Source organism: Aythya marila, assembly GCF_965140915.1.
Source record: "Aythya marila genome assembly, chromosome: 1".
Classification (NCBI taxonomy): Eukaryota; Metazoa; Chordata; class Aves; order Anseriformes; family Anatidae; genus Aythya; species Aythya marila.
In genome coordinates, this window is record NC_139042.1 from 139,059,331 (window position 1) to 139,087,051 (window position 27,721).

Here is a 27,721-nt window from a genome sequence, read left to right on the forward strand (position 1 = left end):
CAAGAAAAACAGTAAGAAAAAAAGAGATTTTTTTTTTTTTTTTTCAGAACTAATAAATCTCTCCTGGCATGCTGTGATAGTTCCATCTGTCTGGTACTATATCAAAGCTGGAATTCAGAGGCAAAGCAAAAAAGCAGAAAGGTCTGAAGCAAAAGCAGACTTCTAGAGAAAAGTGACTGCCAGTTGAAACAAAACATCATCAAGTACATACATAATTTGTACAATATAAATAATTTTTAAACATGTTTAAAATGGTTTTATTAATTCACTTGGATGAATTCAAGTTAAAATTGCCAGAAATCCACTTACCTTTTGATTACTATGACAAGGTTAATTAATCCCAGCATATCTATTTGTTCCCAGGTGTTTCGATTTTAAACCTTTAATTTTTTTTCCCTCCAAGAGAGAAGTTGTATTATGAAAACATCAAGTGAGTAATTAAATACGTAAGTGTGTTTCACCACTTAGGGACAAAATAAGAGACAGTGACATGCTTACATTTACCTTTGAAAACTTCATTGAAATCTTACAATTTTGAAGCTTGTGAGGTTTGTTTGCTTTGTTTTATTAGAAAAAATACTCAGGCAAGGTCTACAATCATCTGTCAATTATAAATGACTTACAAGAAACTCATGAAGCAATAAAATTAAAAAAATACAAATACAAACTATATCTGAAACACTTCTATTTGGCAATTTTATAACAAATTCATAAAAGAAACGAAGATTGCGGATTACTTTATAGGTACAGAAAAAGCAGTAGGTGAAGTGCTCAAGCAAAAAAAATAAAATAAAAATAAAAATAAAAACAAAACACTGCATTTTTTTTCCAAAAATAAAGTCACATCACTACAGATTTTATGAATAATACCCTTATTAAACAACCATTCCAGAACATCTTATATTAGTGGTGCTTTTAATCTGCACTTTATTTTGCTTGATAAGACTTTTTCATGTATATAAGTAACATTTTTAACCCACTGGTGCTAAGCAAGACTCTCGTGTCAGTACCAATGCAGAACGCATTTGTATTATATTAGGATATGCTCACTTTTGCAACCAAAGGGTTACTTCTAACTTTTATTCTATTTAATAAAAATTTAGTGTAAAAACTGCTGGTTATTAGTTTCACTGTAGTAAATTCCTCCCCAATAAGGAGGACTAACTCTGCAGTTTGACTGCATATATCCATACAAATTTTACATATTAGTTCCTTCCAATAGCAAGGAAAAAACTAACTTCTTGTTCACTATTAGAAAGGAGCGCCATGAATTAATTATGGGTACTATTCATCCCTCTAAGATTTCTGGGAAGGATGTTCAATGCATTTTTGTTCTTACAACAGATATTAACAGTAGTATATAGTCCCTTAGGTATGTAAAAGAAGTTTTTTTTTTATTGTTAAGGAAGGTGCTTTTTTAAACAATTCTTCTGGCAGCACTAGTGAATTACAATATCCTTCAATATTATTTCTACCATAATATATACATTTTAACTTTCATGCCTCTAGAAAAACATCTACAGTACATTTCATAATATAAAAATATATTACAAATCTGCTGAAATATTTACAAGCAATGTCCTATTATCTATATGCAACATTTTTGTCTCCATACAAAGACTAACAGGTTAGACACATCTCTATTTGTCAGTTAAAAAAATCCATGGCTTCTTGCTTATTAAGCAAGAAAATGATTTTATTTTCCTTTTCAAAGCCAACTTTGGTGCATAAAGGATTGATTTTCTAGATTTTTTTTTAAAAAATACCATTTTCTTTACATCTAGAAAAAATTAGGCCAAATAAAAAAGTATACTTTACAAGTGAATGGGGGTTCTACAGGGACAAAAAAAAAAAAAAAAGTAAAATAAAACACCAGTAACACTAACTGCTAAGTAGAGGTTTTTCAAAAACCGTCCATTGATACAGATCACATAAGAGAAGATCTCATTAACATACTATACTACTCCTGAAAAGGGGATCAGACATACTGCAACACTCTTAACATCTTTAAACCGTACTATGTGTATTTGTAGTTGATTGGAAAAGACAAGCATTCCATCAACATTTTTTTTTTAAACATTATAATTAAACATATCTTATGGATCTGAGAAAGGACACGAGGTTACAAATGACAAATGATTACTATTCACCATACTGAAAGGGTAACAGGATAATCCCTTGCTAGCTGTTTTATTGTCTGGCATATCATATTTTGTTAATATTGACAAGAAGCCTGATAGCTTGTTAACAGTTCTCCTGGGAATTGTGAGTAAATGATGATGGTTACTTATTCTTTTCATCAAATATAAACTACTGTATTCACTAAAGAAAAAAGCAGCTTAAGGAAGCAAGCATGCAAAGCCTTTTAGTTGTTCCACTAAGTTGCCAGAAGAGTGTTTGCTCAGTCTCCCACTGTACCATTCCATGAAAATGTGGATATACAGTAATATATTAATATATTCCACGGAAGCATCAACTTCATTCACAGAATGTTTACACTAAGCATAAATATTTATCTAAAAAAAAAGAAAAAAGGATGGGATTTGACTAATGTGCAACTTTATTTCTAAATCCATTGTCAGTGACTAAGACTGCAGGTGTCCCCACTTGCTTGGTTTTTTACCTCTTCAACCTCTTCTGGGGCATTGTTCTGGAAAAGAAGATAGAACAGCTTTTACAAAAAGACCCTGAGTTGTAAATCCAAGTCTGCTTGAGTATATTATGAAATCATGACTATATACAATCTATTTTCATTTATTTTGATTATAACTAAAAGCCATTCTATATGATCCCGAATTAGCATATATTTCAGGTGATGATTTCAAACTTTCTACTAGTATCAGCATTTTATCATGACATTAATAACTGTGATTGAATTCTCCTAGCCACTTTTTCCTCTGTGAAAAATTTTGGTCTTCAGTTTTATAGCTTTGATCTCCCCCAGTCAGTCCCAAAGCTCTTTTTAATCACATACTGATCTATACTGATAAAAAATCTAGTAAAAGATTATGTGTAGGGACGTTAATTTTATTCAGAAGAGGGAGAAACGGTTGTTCATTTTTCCCAATGGACTTCATCCCAAAGATCATTTTTATTTTTAAAGGTTATTTTTTTTCTTTTCAAATCAAACCAATATAGCAAGTTCTACAATGGTAATCAATATAAAGGCGATTAACACCCAGATTAGGTTATAAAACAGTCACTGTGTTAGGTGGTTTTATAATACACAATCCAATTTGCTCGTAACGTTTGTATGATTTACGATTAACAATAATAATTCATACACTAAAGTAAGTATTTTAAATACTTACATTTTAAAAGATAGCACGCATGATGATTTATTTTCATATTGTAAACCAAGCTTTCATTAATTTGATTAGTGAAATACACTGAATATTAAAGGTGAACTGAAAGGCTTATTGCATATCAAAACCTCAGATTAGCATTCTAGGTACTCCTTTAGACACTAGTTCATTGGATGTTAACAAACACAGAAACAATGAACTTTGGTTGAGGCTTTTTTGTTCCTCCCTCCCCAGCCATTTTCATGCATTTTTAAATAAGCCTATAAACACATATCTTTGCATCTTCAAAAACTTAAGAGTGAATTAAGCATTTCAGATTACCTTTAAAAACTGTACACACATACAACTGTGGGTACTGACAATTATGTGAACACATTAATACAGAGGGGGGAAAATCAGGAAATTATTAGAAACAAGATGGATTAGAAGCCAATCAAGTCCTAAAAACACAAATGTGAATGTAGCTTAAAGACATGTGATATGTACTGTCCCCCTCCAAAGAATTTTGTATTAAAAAAGTAACAGTACTTGTACACAAGTACAGATTTCAAGGTAATACTGCATGTATTACAGCTGAGTATAAATTATGTAAAGATAATTTTGGACTTTAAAAAAATTGGTATACAAACCAGTATGTGATCTTAACAGAAGTGATCTTTCAGGATTCCACTGTATGTACCTCCTTTACTAGAATTTCTGTACACCAAGCACAAAAAAGTAAAATACACTTGGTAAATACACACATTCCCCGTTTCTCAGTAACTAGAGTTCAGTTCAAGAAGTTAATTCTGAAACAACTTAAGACCTCAGAACTTAACTACTGGACGCTGACAGGATTAAGGCTCCCTGTTCTGGTGTGTAATACATTAACAATCCTGATTTCCCAACGTCAAAAAGTTAAGTGAGGCTTAAGACTATACTTAAGTAAAGAAAATTTCAAAATTAGGACATTACCTGTATATGTTTGGGTCCAGAAGCAAGGCAGTATCTTTTGGTAGTTTTGATAAATGAACTACTTTAGTTTTTAACTGATGTCGCTCACTTTCATTTACCCACACATCAGGCAGACTATGAATAAATAAATAAAATAAAAATATTCAAAAAAGATCAATTGTTTTTCTTACCATAAAATTATGCGGTAAACTAGTACATATGAAGTTTCTAAATGTAATCACCACATTTCACTGGATAAAAAACACCTTCACTGGAGCGAGGAAGAGACAGCCAATCTTTACACATTATACCTCAAAGTCTTTCAAATTCTCAGCATGAAAAAGATGCTAAACAGAATTTAGATTAATTCAGAAGAATATTAAAACAAACATACACAATGATAACAGTATTGCAGTAAAACTACAACCTTCATTTTAATGGTTTAATTTGGAAATGGTATCAGGAACTAAACATATCTTTCATACCTAGTAAAATAAAGTGTTTTCAAATGATCTGATGCTGTCAAAGAATAGAAAAGGAAAGGAATGGCAAGAACTTCAGCTACTGAATTTCAAGTCACACTATCTTGCTTCCTCCAAGGTCAAAGCTTTCAGTGTAAAAATGCTCCTACGTAGCTGATGTTAATTTTTCAATTCTCTTCTGAGGAAATTCAGGCAATCATCGTAAAGTATTTTGGCTATGTAACAGTTTTTATTGTGAGACAAAATAAAACTCGGTCTTTACACATTAAAGGAAAAAAGTCTTTACACGTTGCCTCAGTGGCACTTGCAATGAAACCGCTGGAAGAAGGCTGGAGGTTAACTCACCCATTGATCTACAGTTTGTTCTTTACATCTTTGAAACCAAACCTGTCTGCTTCTGAGCTGTTTATTGCATTACGCCTTCTTTTATGGAACGCAAATTAAGTTTTTAAGGCCCTACTGAGGTTGTCAGGTTGTTGAGAGACACTGGGCTTAAGGAGATCATGAGTGCCTTATAAAAAAAAAATTCCCATCTCTAAAATAAAAATAAAAACAAATGAGTATTTTTCCTTTATTTTTATTACCCATGGGCAAAAAAAATATTTCAGGCTGGGGAAAAAGGTTGTAATTAAGAACCTTAATATTCTGAAACAAGTTTCAACTTGAGAACAACAACATCTAAAACTATCTAAACAGTTTTTGTGTGTGTGTGTGTGCGTTTGTTTGTCCAACCAAATATAAATGCAGTTTTACAGACTTCTGGAAATTGTCTTTTTTAGCACTGAAAATTAATTGCAATTCAACTTCAATTTTTTGGTTAAAAGAACTTCTATCACAGAAGGAAAAAGAGTTTTTCCTGTGATGCTATTTCCCCCTTTCAAATGAAGGTGGAAAAAAAAAACAGGATGCAATGTCTCTATTCAGATTTAATATGGCTCGGGTAAGATGAAAAAAACATTATAAAACTTTTTATAAAAAGTGGATATCAACTTTTTATAAAAAGAAACATTAGGAAAACAATTTAATTAGAAACTGTATGCTGAAGATACAAAATGATAAAAAAAAAAAAAAAAAAGAAGAAGTAAAGCTTTTCACACGGAATCATAGAATCATTCAGGCTGAAAAAGACCTCTACAATCCAACCTAGTACTGAAGTCCACCACTAAACCATGCTACTAAATTCTACATCTACCAGTTTCTAGAAGACCTCCAGGCATGGTGACTCAACCACTTCCCCAAGCAGCCTATTCCAAAGCTGCAAAACCATTTCAGAAAAGAAGTTTCTCCTAATATCTGACCTGAACATCTGGTGCAACTTGAGGCCATTTCACCTTGTTTTATCTGTTGGTGCTTGGAAGAAAAGCCCAATCCCCACCTTGCTAAAGATCATTGGAAATATAAACACTGAAACTCAGTAAAATAACTACTGCCCCCCCCAAAAAAAAATTGAAAAGGGGAAAAAAAAAATCAGGATAAATCCCTGATCTGAAAAAAATCCAAGTGATAAAGGAGTAAAATAGGAAATTGGTTAAGACTATTTACTTTTCCTGAAAAAATACTTAATATACAGAAAACCTTGAGCAATTTAACAGTTTCAAAATGACTCACATATGAAAAGGTGAAATCATTATTGCTGGCTCCATCTGCAAGGCTGATGAACAGATCAGCACGATGGAAAATAATGATCATGAACGTATTCAATTTTTCTAAAGCATGAGTACATTCCTTTCGTAAGACAAACGGATGACATACAAACAGTATTACCAAGCTGACCTAAAAGGCAGCAAAGAATGACATTTTTTACTACAATATTTCAGTTATTCTTTCCCAAGTTTAACTGAAACTTGTAGTCTGTAAGTGCTGCAGAGAGATGAAAAAGCCACAGTTTAAAATTGCAACAAAATGCCAAACAAGGCTGCAGGTAACTTAACAGCAACCCTATTCTTCTAGGGATTAAAGTTATAATTGAATCGCATTGCTGAGTTCACACGACTGCACATGACTAATTTGGGACACTAGAAAACTGAGTAATTTAAACCACTTCAGCAAAGCAAAAGATAGAGTTTATTACACTAAGGCTCTGCATCACCTTCCCACTCAATCACTTAAAAGGGAGCACTGAATCTAACAAGATTCCTTTGTTCTAAATTCTAATTGCAAAAACTAAGACTATTTCATCTGAAACTTAGAAATCCTTATCTAATGAGTCCTACCAAGTTAGAGATATTTTCCTGGTAAGAACAACTTTACTTTTAAGAATGAACCTCTAAACCTGCGCATCCCACCTAATTATGCAGCTATTATCTTAATGCAATCTTAGTATCTCAATAACTTTACCTGTGTGCAGACATGTGGACCCAATAATAAACTATTATACTTACCTTTAAAAGAAAAAGTAATTATCTTTAAAATTGTGGAAAACATGGATCATGCAACACTTGCTAGAACTACTTCTCATACTGCCTCTCCTAAAACTACTCTGCCTACTGCTCTCCTAGAGCATAGTGGAAAGCAAGTATTTGTTCTATTGTTTCATATAGTAAAGATCATAATATTTACATATAAATTCTTTCCTTTGTCAGGAGAAGGAAAGTAGATCTCAGCTATTTCAATGAAGTAGAAAAATTATTATTATTTTTTTTTTTTTAAAGTATTTCAGTTACTACTCCATATATCCCAAGACTATCTGAGGGCAACACTCATGTTCTGTATTAAGAGGCAACTTACTTGGAAAAGGGCAGAACGTGGATAAAAACAAGAGAAAAAGCAAACAAACATGGTGGAAAGGAAACTCCAAACTTCAGTGGGAAAACCCAAGGAAGCAGTAATATGAGATGGACACTCTGAATGACTAACTACAGTTATTTCACTGTTAAATTGTAGCACCTATGCAAAGATTCTTGCAGTTCTACCATTAGACCGATAATTAGAAATTTTTCAGTGCCTAAAAATATTTGATGATCATGACAAATCAATGGGCAAAAAAGCTGTCTCAGTGATAAACTTTCCAATGTACGTATGTGGCTGGCAAAACCAATCTGAATTCCCCCATTCAATAATTAGAAGATTTTGTTATTTATACCCATAGTGGCAAATGCATTAAAAAAATACAGCTTAAAGTTTACATGAACTGGTAACAGAATCTAAAGATTTGTTAGCTAAACTGAAGTCAATTAAAAGTACAACACAGTTGCTTATTTTTTAAACTTCCAAATTACTTAAAACAAACAAACAAAAAAACATGAAGTACATAAAAAAGGCATAACAATTTAGTAACAGTTCATTTACCCCACTGTCACTCTTTCCCCGTTTAAATCCTATCATATCACTAACAATATACTTACATGTCCTCTGGTGTCCAATGAAGCAAGAGTTTTATTTTTCCAGAATCTTCTTTTCTTTTAGCTATTACCTGATAATAGTTACATAAATCATAATTAAAATCAAATCCACTCTTTTTCTTGCTCAAATTAAGTATTCATGTTCAACTGGCATTCAGAAAATGCAAACTGTTTTACTTCTTAACAGCTTCATTAATTCTATACATAGGTAGAATGCACATGTCACTATTAAAGCAGTTCTTAGCATGGTTTGGTGTTTTCATTAAAATTTTGGTTTAGTATTTGCTTACTAAGTGGTGCTGTAAAAAAAAACATGCATACACAGTCAGCTTTAAAACGGTTCAAAGCTTCTGGAGTAGCAGCCTAAAAATTGAGGTGTACACGTTCTTAGATGAGGTTCACAAATGCCCTTTATGAATACATTCATATTGTTTCACAAAATGTCTACAGAGAATCAGAAATTAATGCAGCTTATATTTTAATTCTAGTATGACATAAGGAAATATTCTCTCATAAATGCTTTGACATCTGGAAACCATCGTATATATAACTTCCTAGGTAACCTTTATTCATTCCCTTTCAACGTCTAAGCCAAGCACTGAATGAAGCAAAGGCTCCTTGGAAGAATTCACAGGCTCACAGAAATTGTCTAACGCATACATAACAGGGACCTTAATACTGTAGAGTGTATGTTACTACTACTGTTATATGAATGATGAGTACAAATGACATCTCAAAGACCTGTTGACAATCCACAATATTTAAGCAGAACATACACATTCCCCTGGTAAAGTTCCAACTAAGAAATTACAACTCCTTTCTTACAGTTTCGTATACTAGTTCACAGTAGAGAAGCATATAAAGTGCTCTCACAGAGAACAATGTTTTCAGGGGTATGACCCTGAAGCTTAACACCAATCTTTAGTCAAAATTTAATGTTAGAAATATACAGAGTATTAAAAAATGAATCTGTTCACTCAGGTGTAAATATACTCATCAAAAAACGTCATTTGAAAGATAAACCCAAAATATTATGGTATTCAGGAAAACAAGAAAAAGACACTTTTCTTCCACAAAAAGCTTCCGCTTCTACTGATCTGCCCCTGGCTCCTCCTTTCCAACATGTCACTATACTCCATACAGTTTAGGCACACAGATTTTCTGATTTGCTTCAAACATCAGTCCTACTTTTTGCTCTGCTAGGCAGATTTATTAAATCTTTCAAAGTTTATACATACAAACACTGCAGATAACCTCAAAAAAGAAATAAAAGTCATTATAGAGCTTTTAAAGCATAGAAACATGGCAGGATGGCAAATGTTCTTCGTGAAAAAAATCTTAACAAAAATGTAGCATATGGAACATAAAGTACTGAAGTCCATAAACTGCATCAACCAAAGTAATTCTCCACAACTGAGTATCATGGTAAATTAAACTTAGTCTCTTGTGGTAAGTTAAAGGTAGTCATGACATTTTAAGGAATTCACAAATTTGTTTCCAGCTGTATTGTTACAACTATGCAGCAATCTTCTCAACAAAAATAAAGCCCAGAGAGAAGTACCCATGGATTTAACAGCAAGATTATTAATACAGATACATTTGAGGTATCTGAAGGTATAAATATACTAGCAGATATGAACTGAGAGAAGTGTTGAGGCACTGAGTTACGTGAATTCAGAAGAGTCCCTGACAAGGGACTCTTTATTAGGGAGTACAGTAATAGGGCTTGGAGTAATGGCTTTAAACTAAAAGAGGGTAGGTTTAGATTAGATATAAGGAAGAAATTCTTCACTCAAAGCGTGGTGAGGCACTGTCACAAGTTGCCCAGAGAAGCTGTGGATGCCCCATTCTTGAAAGTGTTCCAGGCCAGGCTGGATGGGGCTTTGAGCAAGCTGGTCTAGTGGGAGGTCTCCCTGCCCATGGCAGGGGGGTTGGAATTAGATAATCTTTCAATTCCCAACTCAAACCATGCTACGAGCCTGTAATAATAGGATACGGTAGATAAATGTTAGTAAAAATCATTTTTCCAGTAATCTTTGCCAATTAGACAAAATTTAATCAACTTTTCCATTAAAAATATTATCAGGTTCTTATATTTAGCTATTTGGACTATTGCTACTATTTTTCCTCACAAGTCTCAAGCCATATCCATAACTCAATACATCGTTTTGCTAAGTCTGGAACAGGGATGAAAACCCTGACCTCTTTTTTTGAAATAAAGATTTAGAGAGCAGTTCTCCAGTCCCTTCCAACTTTAAGTTTTAACCTTTGCCCAGAACTCAGATTCTTATTCTGCAAACTCAGTTTCTTTGCTTTAGATTGGAGCACCTGAGCCTGGAATCAAATAATAACATTATAGCTCACTTTACAGGGCAAACAAAGCTCACCAGCTTTTCCATTCAAAACCATACATTTTTCTGTACTGTCAAGTTCATTTGCATATTAACTTTCAGGTTTTAAGGAGAGGCAGATGTTCTCTCATGTAATACAAGCATCACATTAAAAAGTTCACAGGTGACTTTGTGAAATATTATTTGGACATAGTAAACCAGCGATATCCCAGTCAGAGAGAAGAAATATTCTCCACAAACCACTCTTCATCCTATGTAAAACTTTAAGAATATGAGCCAGGAAACCAACCAGAATAAACAAGCCCCACATATATATTATACCTAATTACTAATTAAAGATGGGATTCCTGCATCTACTGGGATTTACAGTGTAACACATGGTGATTCCAGAACCTCACAGAGAACCTGTGCAAACCACCCAGGATCTGCACTCATCTTTGTTCTCTAACACCAAGAACAACAAATAGTATGGATAAACTGACAGCTCTGACATTAACAATTTCTCATTTTCAGAAATAAACAGTACAAAACTCAGGAAACCCAGGACTGTTCAGTACTGCCATCACCAGATTGAAAAAAAGAGATGTTTGTAAAAACTTACTCTCTGCATTCTCCCTCCCATCCCTCCCCCAAAAAAAGTAACTGAAGTAACAACATTACACACAAAGAAGCTTAATGTGAGGGAAAAGTAACTTTTAACTATAGGGAATTAAAAAAAATGTAGTTTTTCAGAACAAAAGAGCTAATCATACACAACACAAACTATGACAATTAGAGCTAGAGATGCTTTCACAGACACACTTGCATCCAATGTGAATTTTGCAGACTGTTTCTCCATATTATCAGATTATCTTATCCTTGCTAAATACTCTGGTGTTGTTTAATATTAAAGTAGTATGTTTGCTGTTAGGAGACAACAGAAATATTTATATAGAACTATCATTGCTTCTTCCACAATGTATTTTAAAATCGTCAAGTTTAAAGTTGTGTTTGTTTTTTAAGATATGAAATATACTGCTTTAACTATAATTAGTGTAATGAGAATTTTACCATTTCCTAGGCAGGCTAGAGTCAGAAATGCAGCTATGATGTAGACAAAAATGGCCAACTGAAGAAAAGAATCACTATTTTGACAAAAATAATTACTGTTGCAATCAGGTCTGTGAAAGTTACAACTGAAATGGAAGATACCTAGCTTGTCTGCAGTAACTGCTCTTCTTGCTCTGAAGTTTTTTATGAAGTTCTCTACAAAGTAGTAATTTCAAGTCCACTTAAGTTTTACATTAAAAAACATAGCCAGTAGATGCACAATACAGTTTTACTTGATATATTACTATATTATCTAAATTTCATGCACTGTCCCTGGAAGGAAAAGAAATTTTATTTTGAATTTATCTCCATAGAGGAAACCTGCAAAGTTGTCTCAAATGAGAAGTGGAGTTCTGCTGACCTCTTCTGGAAAAAGAAACAAATTTCACCCTCTTGCATCTTTATTCATTCTCTGTGTTTCAAAATGTTAAGATGTCAGAATGTATGTAAATAATATCAATGCATGTGATTACTGAACTAAAATCTCTGAAAATATTTTAGAGAATTAATCCTATCCATTAAAAAAAAAAAAAAAAGACGTAGTAACCTATAAGGTACATTCTTTAACAAGTTTATACCTGCTCTTCAGGTTAAATAGAAATGGCTTGACGTTTTCCACATGACAGTGCAGAGAATCAATATAGCAAGAATTTGATACCAATAAAAAAGCTCATCATAAAAATAAAATCAGAATGGAGTCATAGGTGAACTGTAGATAGCAAAAACATGTCTGCAAAACAATTTTATGACTGTTTTACAATTCTCCATGTCTATAAAGAATGGGTTCAAAAAAAAAAGTTGATTTATGTACAGTGACTGCATAGAAATTGTTTACATTAGAAAATTTTCAGTATATCCATCTTGTAAAATACTGCATTATGCTGACATACTTATGCTGCATTAAAAAAATAAACTTACACCAATTACCTCAGTTTTCAGCGATCTTCACCTTTTTCACCTTTCAAATTAATGCCCCTGCTAACTACATTTTTCTTCATCTAAAGGTAGACCACACAAACCATACGACATTATTTAACCAGTGAGCATTCAAATGTAATCTCCTAATGCTTATAAATTATGTAAAATCTGTTAGCATCTGAGGTTACCTTTAGCTCAGTACAATAATGTACATCCATAAGACTGCTGCTTTTTTTTTTTTTTTTTTTTTTTTTTTTTTTAATTTTAAAGCAAATTTTAGGCGGTTTCATCTGCAAAGCTAATGTCAGCACAGCTCCACACAAGTGTAGCAGCACCTTAACGGGGTAGCAAAGTGCACTGTATGGCCAGAATCTTAAAGCAGTTCTGCCACTGAAACAAATTCTCCCATAGCTGAGGCGTAAGTAATTTCTAGTCTTCAGATCTAATCAACCCCCCACCATCCTGAGTGGCACAAGCATGGATGAACTAAAAGGGTCTGCACTGCTTCCTCCAAGCTAATTCAAAGCACTTCTAGAGCACATTCTTCCCTCTAATTCCATCTCCTTATGAATTATTACAACAGACAGAGGTGAGCTTCCACAACTGAACCGTCTCTCTGTATAACCTTTCAGATTAAATCAAGCTGTGAATTGAAAGACAATCTGCTTTTCTCGAAGAATTTTAAATTCTGCGTTTGCCGGGGAAACGAAAATGAGATCTAAATTCAATAACAACAAAATAAGGCACTTTTAAATCTCCATTTGCAGCTGGTGCTCAATGCACAGGAGTTCAGCAGTAATGTTTTCGGAAAAATGTCTAACAGTCTACAGAGATCTCTAACAATCATCAGTCTTGTAGAATGGGAGGAAACTAAGTTTCATGCACATAAAATTGTTTATGGAAAGAGAATGACAGTTCAATAGTTTGAATCACTGGTTAAGATTAAGCCATAGCTGAGAAGAGAGCAGTCACAGCATTCCTTCCTTGGACTGCAGTTAATCTTACACTAGTCTGGCAATTTACAAAGACCCTTGTTTTGTCCCATCCTTTAATTGTTTTCTTCTTAAAGAAGAGTCTCTATGTCTTATATGCTATCTCTCTCAGTTTAGTAAGAAAACACGAAGTATTAAGGTTTCTGAAATTCTGATCCCTCTATCCCAATTCAGAACCTGTTTCCCTATTTTTGAACTTTTCTAAATGAACACTAATGTCAATCCCATTCACAGGTAGGTGAAATTAACAAAAAAAAAAAAAAAAAAAGGATATGGAAATAGTACTGAAGAACATTTCCCCACCTGGTACTTGACTCCCTGCACTTCACTGACATTTGGGTGGAAGTTTATCAAATAAATAAATAAATAAATGAAAGGAACAACAATATATTTATGTAAGTATGACATCTTTTAAGCTGAAAAAGAAGTAAACATAAATTTCACATCAACATCTTAAAATATTCAATTATACAATTACTTTTAGAGAACTCCTTGTGATAAATAAGCACTGTGACTCATGACCATGAAAATGCCATCTGAATTGCATTCTTATTTAGAAGAGTTAACTGTATTTATTTCTGCCAAACAGACTTGCTGTCAGGTATTTCCTGAAGCGTATCAGACAAGAAATGTTGCAAACTATTCAATTTGTGACGTAGAACTACTACTAACACCACTTTTAAAAACTTAATTTACTAATAGAAATGGGAAAATCAACATTGTAAAATACACACTATTACTTAAAAGTCTGCATTACTAAGAGGTACACACCATTAGATTTTTCAGAGACACAGGTAACAAACAATGCATAATTTAATACTTACAGTACTATGAAATACAACACTGTGGCCTTTTCCTAAACTTTCTATATGTGCTGAGAGGTTAAAGCAGATGGCTCGATGTCTTATAGCATCCAGTGTTTGTGCATCAAAGAAGTCATGAGGTCTTGCTAGAAATAAAAGAGAGATTCTTAGTGATGAACACATTGAAAGCATTCTAGCACATTCTAAGTAAATCTGAATTGTCATTAGTAAACCATTTATCATTATAAAAATAGGACTATCTTGTCAAAGAGTTGTAAACATTAATTTAATGAGGAGTATGTACTGACTCCAAATGCGGAGTGGTGATCCATCCAAGTCTGATCAAACTATATTCCCTTTAGATGAAATAGCTGTTTTGACAAACTGAATTACACTTGTTCAGTTTTTAAACTTCAAGTGAATTTTATTCATTTTTACCTTTCAGAATTACAAATTCATTTTTTTATTGAGTGCTTCTGGGATCATCCATTGCTACCATCTGTTAAAGAAGTCCCCGTACAAAGAAACTAAAGCCAGAACTTGTATTTTAACGCAAGAACAGCCCGGTAAGGTTACAATAAACATCACAACCTAACCGGCCAAATCACCCTTAGAGCATCATCAATAGTTTCAGTATTACTGCTGTAATTTCTTATAAATAGTATTAAAATACTTCAAAACATGATAGCACACTCTACATATTAAAATGTATACCTTATTTTTGAAATTTGTTAAAAACAATCTACCCTGATGTAATTTATAATTGCATCCAAAACAAAAAAACAAAACAAAACAAAAAAAAACTAGCTACTTCCAGTGAAAACTGGGATGCTGCAAAGAGATCTATCTGTATTGATAGTGAAATAAGACTGCTCGGTACTGCTGTGGAACACAAAGCAGAGGATTAAATAAGAATTATTGTTAACATACAGAAAATACAAGCTCATCAAAAAACGCTTTATTTCTGAAGAGTAATAATAAATAGTCGTGTTAAAAAACACTGCTAGACATTTCTATCTAAAAGTTTTCATTTCACACTTTGATTATTAGTAAACATTTCCTATCCAAGAAGCACCTTCTACATCAGAAACCACACTTTAATCTATAAAGAGAAGACTGCAATCAACATCCATCTGATATTTTATGAGTAGTCTATAAACAGCATGCACTAGTAAATAATTTTATAGATAAGAGTTTCCTGAACAGTAAAAAATTACTGAGCTCCAATTTGGAGTGTAAAGGTCTGTTAATTCTACACTAACAACAATCTAATTAAAAAATAACTGCTACTAAGCATGTATTTGCACATGCTTAGAAATATCTCATTCTAACATTTTTTTAAATATATATTACTGTAGCAGAACTATATGAGTAGAAGTATTAATGAAAGCATTAAAATTTTTAAGCTTTACGTGAGAGCAATGATTCAGTATACAACATTGAAATTAAAACTAAGAACAGTAGTTAAATTACGTTATCAACTGTATCATCCTATAATCTGCAAAAACAGTGATTTGCTATTCTCTTGTCCTTAATTAAAACAACTCCTTTTCATCAAGATTATCTGTCCTTTATTTCAAAACAAATTACAAATTCCACTTTCAACTAGTATTTTCTGCACTCCAGGGACTAATTGTTGTTAAGCATTCATTTCTATATTATGTTCTGTCCTTACCGTATCTCAGTTGGATAATGCCATTCAGGCAATCATCTCTCTGAAATGTTTTCTCGCTGTAAGTGGTCACTTGTCATGTTACAGAAGGTCATTGATGCAACCATTTCTTACATTGAAACTATTATTCTATCATGTAAAAAGGAGTATGGGTCACATTTTTGGGCATTGACTAAGAGTTTTCTTTCTTAATGCAAAGTTAAAGATGAGTTTGTGGGGAAAAACACAAGCTTGTATATACAAACAGACCAAAGAAAATGGGTTCACATTTTATTATTACTATAAACTACTGAGTAGTAACAAATATGATACATGAAATTTCCTGAGTTCAGCATCTTCCAAGAGACATCCTTTCTACTCTTTTCTTCTTACAAACAAAAAAAAAAAAAAAAAAAAAAAAAAAAAAAAAAAAGCCTTATCTCCCTTTGATGTGATATTCTGAAGTTCTCTACTGAAGTAATCCAAATGCTGATCTAGGCAGTTTGTTGTATCAGATGCAAGCAACTGTAATATAGTAAATTATATGACGTAGTATATTTTGTACAATATAGAGATTCATAGAATCATCTAGATTGGAAAAAACCCTTGAGATAATCAAGTCCAACTATCAACCTGATCTACCAAATCCCATCACTAAACCTAGTGCCATGTCCACACGTCTCAAATACCTCCAGAGATGGTGATCCCACCACTTCCCTGGGCAGCTTGTTCTGATGATTGACTGCCCTCTCTGTGAAGAAATTCTACCTGATGTCCAATCTAAACCTCCAATGGCACAACTTAATACCATCTCCTCGCACCAGAGAAAAGACACCAACACCCTTCTCACTGCAACCTCCTTTCAGGTAGTTGTAGAAAGCCTCCTTCGGACTGAATAACCCTAGTTCCCTCAGCTGCTCCTCATAAGCCTTATTTTCTAGTTCCTTTAACAGCTTTGTTGCTCTTCTCCACACACCCTTGAGCAACTCAAGGTCATTCTTGTAGTGAGGGGCCCAATACTGAACACAGTACTCAAGGCGTAGTCTCACCAGTATAATGGGACAATCGCTTCTGTAGTCCTGCCGGCTACACTATTTCTAATGCAGGCCAGGATCCCATCAGCCTTCTTCATCACCTGGGCACGCTGCTGGCTCATGTTCAGCTGGCTATCAACCACCACCCCTAGGTCCTTCTCTGCCAAGCAACTTTCCACCCACTCTTCTCCAAGCTTATAACACTGCATTGGGTTGTTATGACCCAAGTTCAGGACTGGGCAGTTTGTACTGCTAAATGTCTTGTGACTGAACTCAGCCCCCATCGATATAATCTATCCAGACCTCTCTGCAAAGCCGTCCTACCCTCAAGCAGATCGACACTCCCACCTATCATGGTACTGTCTGAGAACTTACTGAGGGTGTACAAACCCCTCATGCTGATCATTGGTAAAAACATTAGAACAAAACTGTCCCCAAGAACTGAGCCACTGGTGGCTGGCTGCCAACTGGCTTGACACGATGCACAAGGACTCTCTGAGCCCTGCCTTCCAGCCAGTTCTTCACACAGCAAACCGCACACCTGTCCAAGCCATGAGCAGCCAGTTTCTCCAGAATACTGTGGGATGGTGTCAAACGCTTTACTGAAATCCAGGTAAATGACATCCACAACATTTCCTTCATCTCCTAAGCAGGTCATCCTGTCATAGAATGAAATCAGGTCAGTACGGCAGGACCTACCCTTCAGAAACACACACTGACTGCTTCTGATCATTCCAGTCATCACATATTTGACAATTTGCATAGGATGGTACTCAAGATGATCTGCTCCATAATCAAGGTCAGACTGACAGGCCTGTAATTCCCTGGATCTTCTTTTCCAAACTTCTTGTACATTGGAGTCACATTTGCTAACGTTCAGTTAACAGGGATCTCACTGTTAGTCAGGACTGTTGATAAATTATTTAAAGTGGCTTGGCGATCACTCCTGTCAGCTCCTTCAGTATCCTTGGATGAATCCTGCTCAGCCCCATGGACTTATGAACATTCAAAACATGTTAGGAGGGCACTGAGAGCTTCCCATTGGATTATAAGGGCTTCATCTTGTTCCCTGTCAGTATTCCAACTCAGAGAGCTATGTACACTGAGAACAACTGGCTTTACTAATAAAGACCAACGCAAAACAAGGCATTAAGTACCTCAGCATTATCCTCGTCTTTCATTACTACATTTCCCCTCACATCCAATAAAGGATGGAGATTCTCCTTAATCCTCCTTTTGCTGTTGATGTATTTACAAAAGCATTTTTTATTGTCTTTTACTATGCTAACCAAATTGAGTTCCATTTGGGCTTTAGCCCTTTTAATTTACTCCCTGCAAAGCTTGACAATGGCTCTACAGTTCTCCTGAGTTGCCTGCCCCCTTTTCCAAAGCTCCTGAACTCTTTTTCTTCACAAACTGCAGAAAAAGCTCTTTGTTCAGCCATGCTATTCCTCTCCCCTACTGGCTCAACGTTCAGCACACTGGGACAGTCTGCTCCTGTGCCTTTGACCGTCCTCTGGAAACCAAAAGTAACGGTTCTGCTAATCACCTTCCTTACCTCAACAAGGAACAAAAACCATCATTTTGATGATCACTGTGCCCAGGGCAGCCTCCAACCATCACACCACCCATAACTCCTTCCCTGGTCGCAAACAACAGGTCAAGTGGGGCACCTGCCCTCATCAGCTCACTCACCACCTGTGAGGATGTTATCCACACACTCCAGCAATCTCCTAGACTGTTTATTCTCTACTGTACTCTATTTCCATCTAACATCTACAAAGCCAAAGTTCTCCATGAGAAATAGGGTTAGCAATCAGGAGACTTCTAGGTGCTTGTATAATCTTTCATCTAGCTCTTCATGCTGGTTGGATGGTCTATTATAGATTATATATAACACCAGCCTTGCTACCTTTCCCCTGACTCACCAAGAGACATTCAACCCTTTCATCACCACCGCTCAGCATCCTGCAGTCAAGGCATTCCCTAACATATAGGAGTACCCCATGTCTTCTCCTTCCCCATCACTCCTGAAGAGCCCCAAACCACCTATCCCAACACTCCAAGCAGGTCAGTCATCCCACCACGTCTTACAGAGGCCAATGATAACATAGCTGTAAGATTTAACTAAAACTTCCAGTTCCCCTTATTTATTTTTTCATGCTGTGTGTTTATGTAGAGGCACTTAAGCTTGGTCCCTAATGAGACTGTTTCATCTGGTGAAGCGGCTAGAATTTCTCTGTGCTGCTCTTCAGGTGCTCTCCCTGCTGACCTCTAACTCCTCAAAGAAGTACATTGGGTCAATTGAGATTCACCTCCTTGAGCAACCTTAGTTTAAAGCTCTCTTCACCAGTTTGGCAAGCCTGACATGACAGATTTTTCCTCTGCAGTCCCCAGAGCAGTGGAACAGTTCTGCAAGGATACCTCAAGTAATGGGGAAAGTCTCTTCCTCCTGCTGGTCCTTGCTATAACAAACTTCCACTCCTCTGGGGTTTTGGTATCACTCCCTTCTGTGATGTTTCAAGGGGGAGGTTTTTGGCTGTGAGCTCATTGCAGACTATGTATGAAACCACCTACCTCCTCCTCAGCTTTCCTGATATTGTTAGCCTTCTGACCACCTCCTGCACCTCCTTTTCACCACCTCTCACTAGGTGGCCGAACTGCAGGAAGTCCTCCACCTGGAGGCATCTTTTCCAAGTGTACTGGGTCTGGCTGGCATAGAACTTTCACTGCAGCAGCCCATATTGTGCTGTGCTCCGCACCTGTAGCTAGAACAGCATTGGTATCACACGAGTGTTTTGTCTATCACTGAGCAGTGCTGGCACAGCACCAAGACCCTCTCCAACCCCCCCCAAAGCCAGTAGGCCAGGGGTGGGGAAGGGACATCACCATGGCAGCTGACCTAAACCAAACAGAGGGATATCCTATGCCTTATGGTGTCATGCTCAGCAATAAAAGGTGAGGAAGGGGAAGGAGGGTTGGCAGGCTCTCCTTATGAAGACATCTGTCCTCCCAGACAACTGCTACACCTATTGAGGCCCTGCTTCCCAGAACATGGCCAAACATCACTCATTTATGAGAAGCAGAGAATGACTGTTCCCTCCCCCATTCCTCCTTTGCTCCCACTTGGCCTGCTTGCTCTTCCCCATCTCTTCATTTTCCCTTTACATTATCACAGAATCATAGAATGGCTCTGGTTGGAAGGGTCCTTAAAGACCATCTGGTTCCAACCCCCCTGCCATAGGCAGGAATGCTGCCCACTAGATCAGGTTGCTCATGGCCTCATCCAGCCTGGTCCTGCAGGATGCCCTCAACACCTTCAGGGATGGGGCATCCACAACTTCTCTGGACAACCTGTTCCAGTGCCTCACCACGCTCTGAGTGAGGAACAACTTCTTCCTAACACCCAATCTAAATCTGCCCTCTTTCAGTTTAAAACCATTCCCCCTTGTCCTATCATTATCTAAACGAGTAAAGAATCCATCTCCATTCTTTTTATAAGACCCCTTTAAGTATTCACCACAGTACAAAAAGGACATCGAACTGTTGGAGAGTGTCCAGAAGAGGGCAACAAAGATTGTGAAGTGCCTAAAGGGGAAGACATATGAGGAGCAGCTGAGGTCACTTGGCCTGTTCAGCCTGGAAAAGAGGAGGCTGAGGGAAGACCTCATCACAGTCCACAACTTCCTCATGAGGGCTAGTTGAAGGGCAGGCGCCAATCTATTCTCTTTAGTCACCAGTGGTAGGACCCACAGGAATGGTGTCAAGCTGAGGCCGGTGAGGTTTAGGCTAGACATCAAGAAGAGGTTCTTCACTGAGGGTTGTCACACACTAAATTAGGCTTCCCAGGGAAGTAGTCACTGCACCAAGCCTGTTGGAGTTTGGACTGTGCACTTAATCACATGGTCTGAATTTTTGGGTGGACCTGTGTGGTGCCAGGAATTGAACTCTATGATCTTTATGGGTCCCTTCCAACTCAGGATATTCTATAATTCTATTGAAAGGCTGTGATGAGGGCTCCCCAGAGCCTTCTCTTCTCCAGGCTGAACAGTCCTAGAGAGAGGTGCTGCACCTCATAGGAGAGGTGCTGCAGCCCTCTGTGTATCTTTGTCCTCTGGACAAGTTCTAACAGGTCCATATCTTTCTTGTACTGGGGGCCCTTATCATTATTATTCTTATCTCAACCCATAAGCTTTTTTCTTTCCATCATACTTTCTTCTCCCACTCTTATTTTGAGAAGGAGGGAGTGAGACAGTGGCTGTTGTGCAGTTTAGCTGCCCAGCAGGGTAAAACCACCAACAGAGGCAGGTTTGACACTCAAAAGAAAGGTCTAGGTGCTTCCTGCAGTCAGAGCTGCCTTCATGCCGCCTTCCCCTTCAGCAGCTGTCTGGGTGGAAGTGGCAGACACCCCAGCTCGAAATTCAGCCTTTATCCTAAGACCAGTGCCCACCATTCCCTCTAGGCAACAGTTACTGGAGCTTGCACAGTCAACAAGGAAGGTGTAAAGCTCTTCCCACACATCCTTCCACACAAAATACTGCACAAACTGCCGCACCCTCCACGTCCCTGTCTGGGTGCCCTGGTCATAGTGCTCCTGCTCACAAGCCCTTCCTAAGGCTGCCTTTTCCATGACTGGGGCTGGCCCCTCAAGCCCCATCAGACTCTCTCCCAGGAGCTTTCTGGCTCATAGCAGGCCTTTTACCCTGGGGTTTCCCTGGCTCTAAAACATCTGTCCCCCTACACCCAGCTCCAGAGTAGTATGTCTCACTATGTGACATAAATATATGACAACTATTTTTATGTTAAATACTTATAAATACATATGTGGAGGACAATCCCCAATTTTTGCTTTAAGTTTCATACAGCATTTTGTTCCAGAATTTACCATCAGATAACATTCAGACACAGAAGAAAGGGTACAATTAATAAAATGCACATGAATAGCTTTACTAATTCTTTATTGAGTGTTCAACCTGTATCTTCTTGCTCCTCTTAAATCTATTCCCTCAAAATTATTTTTGGAGCAAGGCATCTCCCTTCTTTCTTAATACAAACTCCACATACACGGATTATTTAAGTAAAGGAAAAGCTTTTGATAAGTAGCCCATTAAATGAAATGCCAAGTCCTGTGTAACTAATATATTCCCACTGTAAATTCCATAAACAGGAGACTTTCTCATCCCACTTATCCTTCTAGTAAACTCAATTGATACAGGTGTTAGCAACTAAAATGCCTTTTTTTTCTACTGGAGAAGCAAGGTAATATTGTAAATAAAATCTCAGATTCTACAAAATACTTTGAGGTAGCTTAAAAATAGCAATGCTAGGACTTGTTTTAGTGAGAAACTTTCAATATATTTGGCTCTCTACCTATGAGTAGAGAGGGACAATGTGTGGCAATTAGTATGTTTATATAGAAGAGAAAGAAACCTACTGTGATCCTGAATGATTCTGCAACATCAAAATTTATACAACAAATCAGCTAGTCTTTATATCACTACTAATGTAAAAAGCTATAAATGCATGTATGGTAAAACATACTTTTATCATACTTTTATCACTTCTAAGCTTAAAAGCACATATTGTTCACAGAGAGGAAGAAAGAAAGGCAAAACAGGTTAAGAAGAACAAGATATTAAGACAGAAAGAAAGAAGTAGCTGCCTGATTTGTCTTTATACTTTAAGTTAGAACATGTTCTTGTCACATATAAAGCTACAGTAAAGTATTTTATTTTTTTTTAATTATTTATGCATTAATGTCTTCCAGAGAGGTTCAAGCCTTCAGATATAAAACACAGGTCTATACAGAGGAAGCAACTTTATTGTTTTGCTGTGTTTAAACCTTTATTTTATACATGAGTGTGCTTCAATTGCAGCATGTATTAGCAATTAACTGTCAATAAATATTTAAGCCATTTGCTTGTTGAAAAAAAAAAAAAAAAATCAGTGTGTAATCAGACCATGAGGAGGTAGAAAGAATATGCTAGCAATGTTTTTTTCAGTAGAAAGTTTGTCCCCTGACATAAAAATAACTAATTAAATGATGATTTGTGAAATATTTAAACACTGTACACTACTGAATAACATCCTGCATTATGTGAGGGGAGGAGGTGCTGCCCTCTACTTTAGGGAAGGGTTGATTGAAAGGAGGGGAATGGTTTTAAACTAGAAGAGGGGAGATTCAGATTAGGGGTTAGGAGGAAACTCTTCACTCGGTGGTGAGGCACTGGAACACGTTGCCCAGAGCGGTTGTGGATGCCCCATCCCTGGAGGTGTTCAAGGCCAGATTGGACAACCCCTGGGCAACCCAATCCAGTGGGTGGCATTCCTGTCCATGGCAGGGAGGGGTTTGGAACTAGATAATCTTCAGCACCCATTCCAACCCAAGCCATTCAATGATTTTTACCTATTTGTCATAACTTGTAACCCTACTTGCAGATAAAATGGTACAGAAGTTACCTCTCCTTTTGGACACTTTAAATATCTAAATATAGAATCTACATTCATGGCTTTACGTACTCTAGACTGAAAATACTTTATACTCTTGTTCTGTTACTTTGGTCTCTTGCACTCCCTGCTTCTTCTTATAAACACAAAATCTACACAGTTGCACACCTCATTCTTTAACTAAAAGTAAAGCTAAGTTAAGAAACAGTAAGATGAGCAAAGTTATATCAGCCCTTTGTCTAGTTCAGCAAATCAACAATAATTCACAAAAAGTTTTCAAGAAAAGCTGCCAATGCTTAGCATTTTCAGAAAATGTCGTCAACTTCGGATACATTTCTGGGTCACATACCCTCTGGAGAAATACGTTACAGTAGTCAGTTCCCAACTCGGTTAGCGATGAGTTTTTGCCTGAAGGCAAAACTATACAGCCAGCACCACATTTGTCTCAAGAGGCAAAAAGATAAGAAATTGCTTGAGCAGCTGTCATTTTTCTTACTGTGCAACACCTGATCAAGACAGCAAACCATTCAAGTTCTAGCGCTGAGTAAATATTATTGGAATGCTGAAGACCAATTATATTTCTTTTTGCCATCGATTCATTCAAGAGCTTTCTATTTGCTTCCCCCACCACTCTATGAAGATGACTCTATGCATATCTGCAGAACAAATTCTGCAGTATATTCCTATTATGACTGAGACATCTTAGCAGATAATTCAAAGTTTTAACTACGAAGCCCTGATTTGAAACTGGTAAGTCAATAATGTTTATCAATTACAAATAAAATGCAAATGTATAATAATACTTCTACATATACTGGGGAAGAAATTGAATTAGGATGCATTAAATCAGTCACCTAAAGAGATCAATATAATTATACAAGCTAAGATGCAACTTGGGAATCTCCTAAAGTGAAGTAATTTGAAATGACCAGCCTTAGACATCTGTATTCTGTTTGAATAACAGTCAACAAATCAAGATAGCCTTCTAGGAACCTACATTACTTTAAATAAGTCTCTTCCTTTACACCTAAGATCACCTAAAAGATGCAAAGCAGCCAGTTAACTCTATTGATCATCCTTCCCTTCTTGAACATTCTCATTTACATAGATTGCTAAAGGGAAATATTTTGTAAGACAGAATCTGAGAAAAACAGAAATAAATAACTTCTTTAAACAGTGAATCAGTGTCAAAACTAGAAGAAATCTTGAGATTTATATATCTGAACAAATATAATTTGCTCGTGTATACTTTGAAGATACTCAGGTGTCCCCTCCTATCTCACCTCCCCTTTTCTCCTCAAAAAACGAATACAAACCACCATCATAACTAAAGTTAATAATGGCTGTTCCAGCACTGAACTGCGTTTTTGCCACTTAGTACAGAAGGAAAAGACACAGGAATTAACTATGGTGAATTCTAGGAGATACTGTAACTTTCCAGGACAGACTTCTTTTAGTTCAAGGCAGAAGAACGACCGCTGTTTCATTAGTTCCCAGTCACTTGTAAAACAGGTAAGGTTTAAAAATAAGAAAAATCAATTTATAGTAATAAACCTATTCATAGTAATCACTTAAGACCACTAGTATATACACCCATCGCTGCAGTATCATTTGAATAGTTGGTAACTGTATTTCTTCACAGAAACAGAAAGATCAATACAGTTTAGTGTTCTACCACAGAAGAGTTCTGGCAAAATGAGACTGCAATTGTTGACCCAGTGAAGTAACACAAGTTCAACGCACCATCACTAAAATCACACTGCCATGCTGGAGACATGACAGACAATTGCTTTTTTATGAACATATTTACATCTTGTAATGTCCACAGAAATGGAATAGGCACAGTGGTTCATTTAAAAAAAGGGAAAAAAACTATTTTGTCCTTCTCTCCAATCCTGTAGTGTTGCGATGCTCACATCACAGCAGTAAAAAAAAAAAAAAAGTGAAGCTTTTTCTTCAACTACTAGTAGTAGAAAAACATGAAAGGATTTTTACATCTCTGTACTCTAAAATGTAATTGTCACAAATAAGTTTAAAAGTTAGTAACTAATCAATTCAGTACTGAAAAGTTGTAGCCAAAGCAATTACAAGAAAGGTTGTTAACAATTGTCTCTTCAAAAAATTTCTGTACGTAAGAATGTCTGAACAGATTTGAAATAGTTATTAGTCTGACAGTAGGACAATGCAGGAATCAAACAACTGGATCTAAATGGACTAGAAAAATTAGTGGATAAGCAATCATTACCACTGACAGTATCCTGGCTAGAGGAAACAATTCACCTTAAAATTGATAAGTCACACTTCACAGAACATTGGTTCACATCAAATTAACAAACCTCAATTGTGCAGCGAAAGATTCAGAATACAGCTAGTCAAATATCTTCAATATTAAGCCTCTGTTATGCTCATAAAACTGTCATTACACTAATAAAGTGTGTTGTTGTGGATATAAAAATGTCTAGAAATACTAGACATTTTTAGTCTTACATTTTAGTCAATTACATTGACATTTTAGTCATACTTACGTAATGATCGTCGTCTCTTATTCTTTAACTTTCTTCTTTTATTCATTCCAGCTTTAGATGGAGATTCCTCTTTGGCCTTTGGCTGACTGGCAACTTTTGAAGAGTTCTGCTGGCTGAAGTGTGTGGGCACATGACGGGCAAGTCCTCCCTGAGATGCAAAGCTGGCATTGCATCCACCAACTACACACTGATGAGGAAAAAAAATAAAGTTACTGTATCAGTACACTCTGCACTATCAAACTCATAGATTTTTCAGTTTGCCTTTTCTGGCTCAGCCTCCAACACAGTAAAAGATAGATAAACTCTTTAAGACCATGCAATTCTCAAGAGAAACAAAAATAATCTAAAATTTCCATCTGAACTTTATAACTCATAATTTTCCTGTGGTGTAATCACCTTTTTAAATGCTATATAATATTCTACAATATTGTATAGCATAAAATTAATCTTGAACAATGTTAATCTTGAACAATGCAGTAAAACTCTCTTCACAGAAAAACACATCTGAAGATTTTTTCCCTATAGACCAGCATTATCCCCTTGCTTTTCAAAACACTACATAGTTATTCTGTATTTCTCAACAGCTCTACAGTCTTCCCTAGTGGTAGATAACAGCAGTGTTCTCTAATCTCCTTTCTTGCGAGAGATTAGAAGTGAACTTTTCAAATAAAAAAGCATCCCTACCAAAACTGAATTTAACCAAGCTTAATGCTTTCTATAAATGCTATACAAGGTCAATATCCTTCACTTCTGGCTTGAAGTGACTTCAGTATCTTCAAAATCCTACTAACACGACAATATACACACTTATTTTTTGCAAGGTGCAATTCCTTCAGAAGTATTTAAGAAAGTTCTCACTCAAAGAAAATGGCCTCTTTTTCAAACAGAAAAGTAAGACTAGACTCAATAACTAAGCAGAAACACAGAAATCACAAGATACATGCAACTAAACAAGTACTGACTTTTTTTTTTTTTTTTTAAGTATTTCGTTTATGTTTACAATTATTTTTATATAAAATAAATGTTTAAATTATATTGTTGGGGTGGAAAGCACAAAGTTTTTCTCTTGTGCTCTTAGCTTAGAAGGGTAACAAAAAAATAATTGATATGCATTTCATCATGGGCTGCAGTGAATTGTGTATCCACGACTGATTTTTCTTCTCCTGATTAAACAGTAGTAGGACAACTGAATTCTTTATCCAGTAGCAAGAACCCATCACCACTCTAAACCATTCAAAAGCTTTCCGTCTTCCACATCTGTTTTGCTTCCCCCAATCCTCTTAGCTCTCTTGTTTGTATCTCTTTTCTCTAGCACTCCCCTTCACAGCAAACTGACGAGGCAGCTGTAATGGGAGTTCAGCAGTGAGTAATGCTGCAACTATATTCATAATGTAAAATTTTCTCTGAAGTATTTGCAAGCTCAAAGTAATCTGTCCCAAGCCTGCACATTTGGTTGAAAGACAGGGCAACAGCAGCAGAATACCACTCAGTGTGTTTTGTCCCTGATACCCAACTTTGCTGTTTCCAAACTGGGGCTGTAAAAGAACTGAAAAGTTTATTTCTATCTCAATCCCAGCAAAAGGTTTTCATTGATCATTACAAAACATGAACGCTATATTCCTGAAGAAAAACCTCCATAATCTCCAAGGACATAATACTTGTTATAGGAATAAAAAAATATGTAAGTATTTTTTCACAAGACAGTGAAAGACAAAAATAGGAGGACAATTTTATTTAAATGTTTTTAGCAAGCTTAAGGGAAGTTTAAGCACTAAGGTAACTAAAAACATGCAATGTTAATGTAACTGTACGTTCCTCTCTGTCTCCTCCACTAATAAGCATCTTAAATT

General features: G+C 36.0%; 1 protein-coding gene across 2 annotated transcripts in view; it reads right to left on the bottom strand.

The window, feature by feature from the left end:
* Positions 1-352: 352 nt before the first annotated feature.
* The window catches only part of AEBP2 (AE binding protein 2), a 56,518-nt gene continuing 29,149 nt past the window's right edge, over positions 353-27,721 (bottom strand). Inside the window, exons 4-9 of one of the 2 annotated variants that reach the window (XM_082771121.1) lie at positions 25,872-26,058; positions 14,236-14,360; positions 8,065-8,132; positions 4,260-4,373; positions 3,935-4,001; positions 353-2,650 (exon numbers count right to left, since the gene is read on the bottom strand). In XM_082771121.1, the coding sequence (XP_082627247.1) occupies positions 3,947-4,001; positions 4,260-4,373; positions 8,065-8,132; positions 14,236-14,360; positions 25,872-26,058 (549 nt within the window). In that variant the 3' untranslated portion in view covers positions 353-2,650; positions 3,935-3,946. The remainder of the gene's footprint in view (positions 2,651-3,934; positions 4,002-4,259; positions 4,374-8,064; positions 8,133-14,235; positions 14,361-25,871; positions 26,059-27,721) is intronic. The other variant, XM_082771122.1, reaches the window with a different exon arrangement.